Genomic DNA, 14,651 nt, shown 5'->3' with positions numbered 1-14,651 from the left:
TCTCGAAATAATATATCAATATGATCCACAAAGTTAATGCTTTCAATATTCAAAACATACTAAATATTTTTCAAATGGAGAAAAAACATTCAGGTTTTACTTAAAAAGATCTGTTGCACAATAAAAACTTCAATAAGTGGCTTGATATTTATTTTTAATACATTTTATTATATTTTTAAACTTTAAAAACGATCTCCAGAAATATCAAGTGTTTTTATATATGACGTTGTTGAAAGGAGTGAGGAGTGAGTTTGCCCAATTTTTTTTTTACAGCGCTGGGTTTGTTCACATAGGAGATATTTATAGATTGATACTACGTATTATTATATAAATAGCTACGTATATGTTGCGTATGTTTTCTGTTTTATGTTTTTACTGTTTTTTTGCTGTTGCCTTATAGCACTTATTGTTACTTTATTGCTCTTCTCAACTTGTACATCTTATAACTGTTTTTATTATTATTATTTTTACTTTAGCATTCTTTCTGGAGGTCCCGGGTTCGATTCCCAAGGGGGGTAAAATAAATATAAGTGATTTTTTCACTGTCATATTTATTCAATATTACCCTGGACTGGTACCTGAAGCGGAGGGCTGATCACCTTTCCTTCATGTGTAAACGATCAAAATAACACTGCGTTTATATGATGCAGTACCCTATGCACCATTGGGGTGCGGATAAGGGTTTTATTATTATTTATTATTTATTATTATTATTACTTTAGCATTAAATTAAGTCTGCCCATTAATCTTCTTAACTTATATTTTATTCTTGCTGTTTACTTTTAACTCATTTAACATTTGTGAAATTTTGTTACAATTACCTGTTTTATTTGTTATTCATTATTGTTAAGTATTTATGTTAACATTTGTGAAATTTTGTTACAATTACCTGTTTTATTTGTTATTCATTATTGTTAAGTATTTGTGTTAATGTTCTGTTAAATTTATAAATAATTAAAAATAAAATAAATCATATGATGACTAAATCGGCACAAAGTGACTTACCTCAGCTTCAAGGAACAAGATCCAATTCTTAAAGCAGCTTCCAGTACAGTCACGGCAGCATGATAGTGTCCAGCCCCCAGCAGCTCTTGACCAACAACCTAGTAAAAAAATGAATTATTTAATTGGTATTCATTTAAAATGAAATTAATGCAATATGGATGTTCAATGATGAGCAAAATGGTGAATGTTTCACAAGTGTATAAAGTGATCGGTCAAACCAAAAATGTCAGGTCGTAAGCCCTGGTTACTCTAACATCCATCTTCTTTCATAAAAAAGAGAATAACGATATATCGCTCACTCCTTTCAACAACGTCATAAATCAAAAAAACTTGATTTTTCAGGAGATGGTTTTTAAAGTTTAAAAATATAATAAAATGTATTAAAAATAAATATCAAGCCACTTATTGAACTTTTTACTGTACAACATATCTTTTTAGGTAAAACCTGAATGTTTTTTCTCCATTTGAAAAATATTAAGTATATTTAAAAATTAATTAAACAATACTATTTCTTCAAAATGCAAAAACAACACTTTCTGCTCTGTAGCGGGTAAATATTAAGTTTAAAATATGCCGCTTTTGCTGGGATATAGTACATTTTCTGGGCATACCAAAAACATGCACAACTGAAAATTAACGATTTTTGATATATGACGTTGTTGAAAGGAGTGAGTGACATGTCTGGTAGCAAGGATGATTCTTTTCTCGGTGATTCAGAAACTGAGAATGAGTCAGGACCAGCTTGCTGGAAATCCAGGGGCAAGCAAAGTGAAGTAGAGGAAACAAGTCCATCCAAGGTTGTATGCAGGTTATTACTGACCACAGGTCAGTGTTTGATAATGTCCTACGAAGACGAAACGCGTCACGTATTAACATATACATAAATAAATTAAGAATTCAATCCAACGAACCTTGTTTTATGTTGGATATATTACCCAACAATATAACTTGTTTCCATGTTGCCAGACCATAAAAGTATCCTTCTTCTTTTCGATACGATTAAGATTTTTAAAACGGTAAAGAAAAACTATTGAAGGATGTGGAACTCACCGAAATAAGCACAAACGGGCTCTGGTCGAGCTTCATGGCTTGGAGCTGCATGAAGGTGGGGTGCAGGGCTGGTCGAAGAGGTGACTTGAGAGAGGCTTCCACCAGCGCTGCCAGGAGCTGGCGGGAACCAGCATTCTGGGCCAACCCAGAACTGAAAGCTGCCAACGCTTCTCCATGTCGACCCAAACACTGTAGAGCGACTCCTGAAAGAATAAAGAATATACATAACTATACTGGCTACATCGTCCTCTAAAGCAGTGTTCCACAAGCTTTTTCTGTTCAAGGTACACCTGCCAAATCAAGAAATTTTAGAGGTACACCAAGGATAAAAACAATTTTAGTTCATATTGATTAATAACAACAATTATTTTAATACGAAAATATCGTAGTCATACAGGAAAAAGTGACCAAGTGCATTTGTTTACAAAAACGTGATCATTGACTATTTGATATCTTGCAAGCTTAATATTGCCCTGAAAAAATCGCAAAGGATTTTAAGCTTGGAAGTATAATATATTGACTTGTTAAAAATGACTAACTGCATTGATGTTTATTTTCTTGCCAAGCAAAAGTGACTTAAATGGCCCTCCTGAACATTTTACGTTTTGTTAGTTGATCACTTTCTCCTGTACGACTACGATATATATTACATATTATGTTTAATACGAAATCTAAGCCTGCTTAACCGAGCACATGTGATCAAAATTATGAGAAATTGTTGATAAGGCTGCTCTCATCTCCTCCTTGATCGTCCACAAGCGTTCTCTTTTTTTTAAAGCTAGAGTCGAAAATCCCTATTTGCACAAGCAAGTCGTGGCAAATAGTAAAATAATTGCAATAGCACGCTTTGAAAGCAGAGGATATTATTTTTTTATATGCAGCCGAAAATGTGCTAGATCTGTTTCGGAAAATTTCAGTTTTAATGTCAGATCAGTTTTGAGCTCCATGAATTCTTCTCGCTCGTTTGTCGGTAAGTGACTTTTTCCGCGGCACGCACACACGCAGCGGAACACTGCTCTGCACTAAAGACATCCAGAGGAAGACCAAAAAATTAATGGACGCTGCAGAAAGATGAACGCATGAACGCATAGGCGACCTTGTATAGGATAGAAGGACCTAAAACCTGAGGACAAAGAGAGCTGACCCTTTGATTTGACCCCGACAGATTGATTTTAGAATAATAACAAAATGCAACACCAAGCAATTCCAACAAAATTACAAATACTCGTATTTGGGAATGAAATATTTTAATAATGCACTACGGATATAAAAAATATTAATCTACTTTTATTATTGGTCATTTGAGAACTTTACCTTGTCTGTAGTAGGCTTTGGGCCATGTTGGGCATAGTTCTCTCGCTCTGATGGCATCTTGAAGGGCTGCAGAGAACTGCCCTTGTTTCAATAGTGCGGCAGATCTGGAAAATAAAATATAATTGTTTAAAAGCGCAATAAATAATATATATATATATATATATATATATATATATATATATATATATATATATATATATATATATATATATATATACATACATGTCGTACATTTTGACATCTCAACATAGCTGAACATAGATGACATCTCAACATAGATAGTGCACAACGGAGTCCTGGTTCCAACTCTAATGTATGGAAGTGAAACATGGAGTTGGCAAAAGAAGGATGAAAGTAGACTGAATGCAGTCGAAATGCGATCTCTCAGAAGAATGTGCGACAAAACGATGTATGATAGATGTACGAATAGTGAAATAAGGAAGGAATGCAAAGCTGAGATAAGCATTATCGATAAAATTAAGAAAGGTGTGTTGAGATGGTTTGGACATGTGGAACGAATGAGTGAGGAAAGAACGGTAAAACAAATTTATGAGGCGAATGTTAGTGGGAAAAGAAGCAGAGGAAGACCGAGAAAAACATGGCACGATCAAGTATGCCAAATACTTGAAAGTGGTCAGGCTAGGAGTCGTAACAATCGGCGGGTATGTATGAGGAGATGCATGAACGTGGAAGAGGCGAAGAATGTTTGCAAGGACAGAGTGGTGTGGCGCTCTATTCTCTCTGCCTACCCCTGCGGGGAAGCGGCGTGATGGTTAGTTAGTTAGTTAACATAGATGAAGAAGAATATGAAAGTCTAGGTTACAGGGCAAATGCACCCGTCATAGGCTGATTTATACGCGTGTAATATTCACCATTCTGCACATGATTGACAACCACACTACATTTTTTTTTACTTCTACATATACCATAAATCTCATGAGGCTTCTACGTTCGAGATGCCTAAATAATAATAATTTTTCTGAATTTGCTGAACATATATTAAATAACAATCATTCTTTTAATTTTGAAAATGGCATAGAAATACTATAATACATTCGAATGAAAAAGTAAACTCACTGCATAATTTAGAGATTTTGGAAATTAAAAAACCGAAAAAAAAAAACTTTATATTATTAACAATCAATCAAGAGTCCTATATTTGATATTTTTCCAATTTCTGTTCCTAGAAGAAAAAAATCCGCACAGTAGGTTTTTGTGTGAGTACTCCACTTCGCGTAAGCGCGCGCGGGTTCATACTGTTTTTGGGCGATTCCATTCGTAGTTGGTATTTGGTTATTCTAAAAAAATCGGGTGTGAACTGACGTCCGGATCTCAGCGCAGACGGTCTTTTAATGATTTCTATTATAGAGAGTAAGGCCTTTACGGTTTACCTGTTGCTGTAAAGGATGTGGTTTGCAGGGTCTAGCGTCAGGGCGTCGGAGTACAGCGCGACGGCCGTGGCGTAGTCCCCGGCTTGGCAGGCCGCGTTGGAGAGCCGCACCTTCTCCACGAATAGGGCTCTAGAAGCTGCTGGCAACTCAGAGGTCCCCTCCGGCTCCACCTACAAAAAAAACAGTTAAATATTGTTGAATTTACTATACCTCCTCCTCATTCTTTGGCCCTGATACATACAAAATTTATTTACTTAAATTTCAGCACTATTTATATCACTATTAACACTATGTGAATAGAAATTCATAAAATATAAATAATAAGACAATGACTTAAGCCTCCCCCTATTGTCTATGTTCCCACTGATAAGAAATAAAAATAAATAAATAAATAAAAATAAGAAATAGCTACTACCCTACCCCTATTCATCCTTCAACGTCCCAAGGACCCAACTCTCGGTGTTTGAAATTGATGCGGAATTCGTCTAAACACGTGTCACAGTAGATTTTAAGAACTAGTGGTATTTACTAAGTAAAACATAAATTAAAAATAATAGTGGTTATTTACTAACATCACTAACATTTTGTTTAAAAAAATTGACTAACCACAAAGCAAATGCTTTAAATATTAATAACACGAGAGTTTCCCATTACATTATGGCGTCCAATGGATAGGCATTCCAAAAATCTGCCGCTTAATTATACAACCATTTAAATATCTATAAAAATAATTTATCTGTCATGCGTTCCGTTTTATCTCAGATAAGCCCATTCGGTTATGGCAATCGAATCGTAAAATACACGAGTAATATACCGGCTTCTTTCTCAATGGCTTTATTACGACTTCTACGGACATAAGCTGCTAAATGTTCGACTCGATGTCAAGCGATTACGGACTTAATGCATTGTCAAGAGGCATCTGCGATGACCTTTGCGAATGGAAGTGATTGAAATCTTGAATTGTTACCAGGTAAACATAAGGTATTATGCGGATACTAGTTTTGACAATGGCAGTCAAATCATTCGTATGCATAGATTGATGTCGCTGGAGGAGATGTCGGATTATATACGTATATATACATATACAGAATGGGGCAAAACTATTCACCCTATCGAAAGATGACTACCAACCTATTAAAAAGACAAAAATTGAAATATTAAAATGATCAAAGATTAAGAAGAATATGGAAGTCTGGGCATTTACGGGGCTGACGACCGTCATAGGCTGATTTAAGTGATCACTTTACACACGTGTAACATTCACCAATTCTACCCATTATTGACAACCACACTACTCAAATTTTAGGAAGTTCTAAATATATACATATGAACCCATTTTGAAACATTGTTCTTGAATCACTAGAACTTCTTAGAGATATCTATTGGAGAGATGAAAAGATGATTTTTATTGAACAGAAACTCTTTTATTAGTATGTGAGGTCCGAATTCTGGATTATAATCACATGCATCAGAAAAACAACTCCTATCATTGGAGATAATCCAGACTTGAGAATAAGTATTTGGACACACTCAAATTGTTGTAAAATTATAACATCTTCCGATGGGGTGATTAATTTTGCGCCACCCTGCATATTCCGCGACTGTATTGTAAGGTACGATGTAATCAATCATATTCAATCCCGGCAACACGTGTAGCATTCTAATCGGAAAGCTATGACGAATATTTGATCGGTAGCCACCAAAAGCTTGTCTTCAGATACATCTTATCTGAAGACTGGAATCTATTGGACGATGTCCACAGACATAAAAATTCGAGCACGATAATAAAGAAAAGGTTGCCGAATTAATGGGGTAGACAACGAATAAAAATAGAAGGAAGAAGAAGAATAAGTAAAATTAACTTGATTGGGGTGGTAAGAGTAATCCATATTATTTTTTGACATCTCATCAAAGATGAAGAAGAATATGGAAGTCTGGGCATTTACGGGGCTGAAGACCGTCATAGGCTGGTTTAATAAAAAAGTTTCTGCCCAATAAAAAGCTTCTTTTCATCTCACCAATAGATGTCTCTAGTGAAGTTCTAGTGATTCAAGAATAATGTTTAGAAATTGGTTAAAATATATAGAACTTCCAAGAATTTGGGTGGTGTGTTTGTCAACTATCGGTAGAATTGGTGAATGTTACACGTGTGTAAAGTGATCACTTAAACCAGCCTGATTGTTCTTCTCCTATCTTGAGATGTAAAAAAATAATGATTCGATTGAAATGTATTTCATGTATGTGATTATAATCCAGGATTCAGACTTTACATACGAGTACTTCACACACATAAGAGTTTCTTCTCAATAAAAAGCTTCTTTTCACTCACCAATAGATGTCCCACATTTCTAGTGAGGTTTTAGTGATTCAAGAACAATGTTTCGAAATTGGTTCATATATTTGTATAGAACTTCCAAGAATTTGAATATTGTGGTGGTCAATAACGAGTAAAATTGGTGAATGTCAAACGTGTGTAAAGTGATCACTTAAACTAGCCTATGACGGTCGTCAGCCCCGTAAATCCCCAGACTTCAATATTCTTCTTCATCTTTGATGAGATGTCATAAAATAATATGAAAATAACTCCTGTAATTGGAGATAATCTAGATTTTGTGTACAAGTATTTGGACACACCCAAAATGTTGTAGAGTAATCCATTATTAAATGGTGTTATTGTTGCCCAAAAATAAATATCCAATATTAAAAGGTGTTATTGTTGCCCAAAAATAAATAATGAAAATACTACTTCAAGTTCCGAGATGGACTCCCACGGATGAAACATTCAACTGAACACAACTTATGACAGTCAAACAACCATATGCTAAAACAATCCTAACATATGCATTCAGGAATTACTCTCACATAACACGAGAGCTTTTCTGTATCCAGCACAGATGGCTGTCGTGAACTTATAATATGTACTGTATCATGAGATTGATCAATATATCTAAGAATTCCTAAAATTTAAGTAGCGTGGTCATCAGTCACTGGTAGAATTTTTAATATTGCATGTGTGTAAAGTGATCACTTAACAAGCCTATAACAGATCATAAGCCCTGTAAATACCCAAACATCCATATTCTTCTTCATCGACGTTGAAATCTTAAAATTTAAAAATAACTCCTACGTGAAGAAAACCCAGATTTGTGAACAAGCATTTGTACACACTCACAACGTTACAAAGTTCATCAAAAGTTCACATCCACCCTCGACTATGCCCATTTTTTCTCCGCCGAATTGATCGAGATGATTACAATTTTATAATTATTTTTTTAAATTACCTGCATGTAATTTTCAAAGCCTGCATTAAAATGGGGAAATTTTCCAACTCTTTGCGTTAAATTAATTAATGGGGTGTGGTTTAAAACAAACAAGAAAATCATAAATTTAATAAGGAAAAAATAGCGAACAAAAGAGTTAACAAAAACGATATGAAGAGAATATTATTAAAATATATATATTTAAAAAACTTGCAGCAAAAAAGCTTCCTGTAAAAACGACCACGGTGGGCAATTGGACAAAATTATCTTTCACACTGATCAAAATTTATGCTGATGTAAAGAAACCAGAAAGTGTCTACAATTTTAAATAAGAAAAAAAAAATTAATATCTCATCGGAAACTATAGTCAAATTTAAAACCGTAAAGTCCTCTTTATAAAATTAAACAACTTTGTTTTAACCACTTTTTTATTATTAGTACACTTTAACCTACCGGTTTCGACAAGAACCTTGTCATCATCAGGGTTTATTAAATTCTAAAACATTAAAATACTCAAAGTTAATTACATTCCTTTACTAAAAACTTCCACACTGTGTGTGTGAAGAAGTTTTTGGTAAGGGAATGTAATTAACTATGAGTTTTTTAATGTTTTAGAATTTAATAAACCCTGATGATGACAAGGTTCTTGTCGAAACCGGTAGGTTAAAGTGTACTTTTAATAAAAAAGTGGTTTAAACAAAGTTGTTAAGTTTTATAAAGTTTATAAAATGTGCCACAAAGTAGCTGCGAAAAACGTTCAAGAAACAAAGAGAGATCATTTAAAAATGTCATCGATTAAATAACTTTTTGTTTTTTTATATGCCTTTTTACTGTACCTTTTATCTGTTACTTTCTTATTTATGTTTCAGTCTTCTTAACATTCCTATACACAGGACCAACCTGCCGATGGTTATCCCTGTAGAAAGAGCTTCCTCCACGTTGAACAATATCTCATTAGATATTGATCTGTTCCATGTGTCTGAAGGAGTTTTCCGTAGCGTGATTCTTCTACACCTTAAGCAATAGTATTTTTGCTTATTTTCGATTTTTGTTAATGTACACGCTTTAAATTTTAGTTCGTTATGTGTATGTTAATTACTAATAAATAAATGGAATTGAAACTTATTAAATTAATCCCATGTCTCAAAGTTAGAAATAGAAATTACTCATCATGAAAATATCCGCCTCCGTGGTGTAATGGTTAGCGTGTTTAGCTACCGTGCTGGAGACCCCGGGTGCGATTCCCAGGGGGGGGTGACCATAAATATTAGTGATTTTACACTCAAATAAAACTAACTAACTAACCATCACGCCGCTTCCCCGCAGGGGTAGGCAGAGAGAATAGAGCGCCACACCACTCTGTCCTTGCAAACATTCTTCGCCTCTTCCACGTTCATGCATCTCCTCATACATACCCGCCGATTGTTACGACTCCTAACCTGACCACTTTCAAGTATTTGGCATACTTGATCGTGCCATGTTTTTCTCGGTCTTCCTCTGCTTCTTTTCCCACTAACATTCGCCTCATAAATTTGTTTTACCGTTCTTTCGTCACTCATTCGTTCCACATGTCCAAACCATCTCAACACACCTTTCTTAATTTTATCGATAATGCTTATCTCAGCTTTGCATTCCTTCCGAATATTTATTTGATATTATTCTAGACTGGTCCCTGAACCCTTCATGTAAGTCAGTGTTCCGCAAAGTGTGTGCCGCGGCACACTGGTGTACCGTGGCGATTAGTTGGTGTGCCGCGGAGAAGTCTAGTTTTGTAAAAATAATACAATTGCATCAAATTTTGATTGCCTGTGCTCAGTTTAGTAGGCTTACATTTGGCATTTAACATAATACAATATTTATTGTAACTGCAGACAGTTGGTAGAATTCCATATTGAATTGTTGGGTAATATATCCAAAATAAAACAAGGTTTTTGTTTGATCGAATTCTACATTTATTTATGTATATCTTAATACGTGACGCGTTTCGTCTTCTTAGAACATTATCAAACACAGACTAAAAACACAACATTTTGAGTGTGTCCAAATACTTGTTCACAAAATCTGGATTATCTCCAATTACAGGAGTTATTTTCATATTACTTTTTGATATTTCATCAAAGATGAAGAAGAATAATTTTATAATAATTTGATGAAATATCAAAAAATAATATGAAAATAACTTTTGTAATTGGAGATAGTCCAGATTTTGTGAACAAGTATTTGGACACACTCAAAATGTTGTAAATAAATTATCTGGTCAAATTATAAGCTTAATAATAAAAATAAAAATGGTATTTTCTGGCGTTTCTCATGTGTGTGATTATAATCCAGGATTCGGATCTCACATACTAATATAAGAGTTTCTGCTTAATAATAAGCTTCATTACATCTCACCAATAGATGTCTCTAGTGAAGTCCTAGTGATTCATGAACAAGGTTTCTAAATTGGTTCATATATACAGAGCTTCCAAGAATTTGAGTAGTGTGGTTGTCAATAATGGGTAGAATTGGTGAATGTTACACGTGTGTAAAGTGATCACTTAAACCAGCCTATGACGGTCGTAAGCCCCGTAAATGCCCAGACTTCCATATTCTTCTTCATCTTTGATGAAATATCAAAAAGTAATCTTACTAAAAATATTTACAAAATGTCCTTTGCCGCTTGTGCCGCGGAAAAAACGTCTAGTTTAGTGAAGATAACTTTTAAACTATTGCTCCTAATTTTGGTCGCCTACGCTCAGTCAAACAGGCTCACATTTCGCATTTAACATAATATGTTATATGTTTTCGCTTTATATGAATTTTTATAATAAATCAATTAAATTTTTTATTTGGTGTACCTACCTACCTCAAAAATTTACCTTGAAAAGAAAAAGTTTACGGAACACTGATGTAAGTAACATACAAGATGAAACTGTATCAATACGATGCAGTGCCCTGTGCACCATTGGGTGCAGATAAGGGTTGGAAGATTTAATACAACAATATTTAAAATGTGTTTGTCCGCCTCCGTAGTGTAATGATTAGCACGCTCGGCTACCGTTCTGGAGGTCCAGGGTTCGATTCCCAAGGGGGGTAAAATAAATATCAGTGATTTTTTCACTGTCATATTTATTCAATACTACCCTGGACTGGTACCTGAAGCGGAGGGCTGATCACCTTTCCTTCATGTGTAAACGATCAAGATAACACTGCGTTTATATGACGCAGTGCCCTATGCACCATTGGGGTGCGGATAAGGGTTTTATTTATTATTTATTATATTTAAAATTAATAATAAAGATATTTGCACAAAATAAGATGGTTTAATTCACGATAATAATGTGCGGAAAACGCTGGCAATTTCGATACGCTGGATTTTTCGGAATGTCATGTGTTCATTCTCACACCAAACTTCCGTCAAAAAAATCGTAGATACGAATTAGCGAAATAGTAAAACATTACATTATACCCAATCTTAATGGATCTCAAAGCGGACCATCATTCAAGCAAACACACAAATAGCCATGCTGAAGAATGGCGCAGTATATTTTTTCAAGGGGCGGAACAATTATGCGATAGGAGGGAGTCGTGGCCGCGGAACCCTCCAAGAGTCTGCGGTAATTAATTGGGAACGCCCATTTTTAAGAAATTAATGTTTAGTTATTACCGACAGAAATTAATGTTTAGATATTACCGACGAACGGCAACCCATTAACGGGAAGGTTGAATTATCACAAGTACTCTTGTATAGGTGAACTCTGATACTCTTGTATAGGTTATAAACATGAAACATGGAACATGGAACTGGCAAAGGAAGGATGAAAGCAGAGTGAACGCTGTTGAAATGCGCTCCCTCAGACGAATGTGTGGAAAATCATTGTTTGACAGAATTAAAAACGACGATATAAGAAAGGAATGTAAGGCTGAACGAGGAATAATTGAAAAGATTAGGAAGAGTTCTTTGCGGTGGTATGGACATGTGGAGCGAATGGATAACGAGAGAATGACTAAGAAAATATATGTGGCGAATGTGAGAGGGAAAACAGAGCGTGGACGATCGAAAAAGACTTGGCACGATCAGATCAATCAGAACCTAAAATCTGGCGGTGTCAAAAGTCTGCGTAATCGGAGGGCATGTATGACTAGATGTATGGATGTGAAGGAGGCGAGGAGTGTATGTCAGGACAGAAGAGTGTGGCGTTCCATCCTGTCTGCCTACCCCTGCGGGGAAACGGCGTGATGGTAGTAGTAGTAGTAGTTGTATAGGTTTTAAGATTATGCCTGACGTGCTCCATCGCAATTACAAAATGTTTACATACTTGTATTTATGTAAATATTAATAATAATATGTCACAATAATATTGAATGAAGGAGTTAGCAAAAACTGGATGAAAGTAGACTGATTGCGGTTGAAATGTCATCTCTTAGACGAATGTGCGGAAAACGAAGTGTGTTAGATGTTGCAATGAGAATGCAAGGCTAGGATAAGCAATATCGATAAAATTAAGTAAGATATGTTGACAGGGTTTGGAACGAGGAAAACCATGGACATCAACAAATAGAGCCGCCAATAATCTAGCAATGTTACCAATATTAAAATAACTCCATCGTTTCTGTGACGTCATTCCTTGCCAACTTACGAAAATAACGTTTTTTCGAAGGCGAATTTTCCAAAAGAAAATGATGAATGAAAATATTAACTATATCGGCTGTTATAAACACAAAACAAGTCTAATACAATCGATATAGGTTGAGTATGTTAAATTAGATATTCCTCCCGTCTGACAAATATCCATTGACAACTACACTACTCAAATTTTTGGAACTCCTTGATATATCGCTCACTCCTTTCAAGAACGTCATAAATCAAAATACTTGATTTTTCAGGAGAACGATTTAAAAGTTTAAAAATAAAACACAATGTATTAAAAATAAATATCAAGCCACTTATTGAACTTTTTACCGTGCAACAGATCTTTTTAGGTAAAACCTGAAGGTTTTTTCTACATTTGAAATGTAATTATTTATTTATAAAAATAATTAAACAATACATTTTCTTCAAAATGCAAAAACAACATTTTCTGCCCTGTAGCGGGTAAATATTAAGTTAAAAATATGCCTCTTTTGCTGGGATATAGTACATTTTCTGGGCATTCCAATAACATGCACAACTGAAAATTGACTATTTTTGATTTATGACGTTCTTGAAAGGAGTGAGTGATATGATCAATCTCATGACACAGTACGTATGAGTTAAGAACACCCATCTATGTTGGATTCAGAAAGTATTTTATTTTGCAGAGATCTTTTTATTTGTATGTATGAATATCTATGAATAGCTGAAAAAGTGGAGAAAACCGAGATTTGTGATCAATTATATAGACATACTCAAAATGTTGTAAATATTAGGCTACAATTCATATATCATCTCTACGTCAGTTTTGTGATAGATACCGCCGTCAATCGTGGGGTAAGGTCAGAGTTCACGAGCGCACAGCCGTAATAGCTATTATATTAATTTGCTTCGCACCGCAAGAACGAATCGTGTGCACCGCACCTTATGTTTTCCGACCATAAATAAATGCATGCGTGTGTATAGACGCCTTTACGCTCTTTCCCGATCTGTAATAATTGGGATCATGAACGAACAGTTCGGATTTACGCTATGCATCTGCGCGAACCAATCAAATGGTCGAAATAAGCCGGACTTTCGAGTGATATTCGTGTGGACCAGGGGTGGGGAACAAACGGCCACTTGGCTACTCTGATATGGCCTTTAAACCTGTGCCAATTTAAAAAATATATAAAATTTATATTTAAAGCACTAACTTAGTGATTTTCCATTTTATAATTAAAATATGTCTTTGGTTTAAAAAAACTAAAAATATTTTATTATAACTTAATTATAATGTCTACCGGTTTCGAAGCTAACCGCTTCTATATCAAGACTAATAACAAAACTTATTAAAACTAAGTATAATTTTTAAAAAAAATCCAATATCCTTTTTTTTTAGATGTTCGAATTACATCGATAATGCTCATCTCAGCCTTGCATTATTTCCTTATACCACCATTAGAACATCTATCATATATCGTTTTGCCACAAAATCGTTTGAGGTATCGCATTTTGCCTGCATACAGTCTACTTTAACCCTTCTTTTGCCAACTCCATGCTTGGAACCAGGACTCCATTGTGTACTGCCAGTTAAGCTTTTACTGATAGGTTTTTGTTTGCTTTAACTGATTTCAGTGCACCGTCTGCTCTCCTTTCTACATATCAATCTTTCTACCCTTAGAAAACATACTTCCCAAATATACGAAATTATCAACCAGTTCCATAATTTCCCCATTTACCAATATTTCACCACCATTTCAGACCTATATATATATATATAAGTATATATATATATATATATATATATATATATATATATATATATATATATATATATATATATATATAATATATATATATAAATATATATATATGTATATATATATATATATATATATATATATATATATATATATATATATATATATATATATATATATATATATATATAGATATATAAATATATATATATATTCATATATACCTAAATATTTTACTGTTTGAAGACCGTGTATGGCATATAATATAAAGATG

General features: G+C 34.3%; 1 protein-coding gene across 1 annotated transcript in view; it reads right to left on the bottom strand.

The window, feature by feature from the left end:
- The window catches only part of LOC148309620 (tetratricopeptide repeat protein 28-like), a 94,513-nt gene that overhangs the window by 64,997 nt on the left and 14,865 nt on the right, over nucleotides 1–14,651 (bottom strand). Inside the window, exons 2-5 of the mRNA XM_088259714.1 lie at nucleotides 4,761–4,930; nucleotides 3,370–3,473; nucleotides 2,056–2,258; nucleotides 1,006–1,103 (exon numbers count right to left, since the gene is read on the bottom strand). Coding sequence (XP_088115840.1) covers nucleotides 1,006–1,103; nucleotides 2,056–2,258; nucleotides 3,370–3,473; nucleotides 4,761–4,930 — 575 coding nt within the window. The remainder of the gene's footprint in view (nucleotides 1–1,005; nucleotides 1,104–2,055; nucleotides 2,259–3,369; nucleotides 3,474–4,760; nucleotides 4,931–14,651) is intronic.

This window comes from Brachycentrus maculatus, unplaced genomic scaffold, assembly GCF_059751285.1.
Source record: "Brachycentrus maculatus isolate JH-2025_06_01 unplaced genomic scaffold, ASM5975128v1 h1tg000119l, whole genome shotgun sequence".
Classification (NCBI taxonomy): Eukaryota; Metazoa; Arthropoda; class Insecta; order Trichoptera; family Brachycentridae; genus Brachycentrus; species Brachycentrus maculatus.
This window is presented reverse-complemented; position numbering and strand designations above follow the sequence as displayed.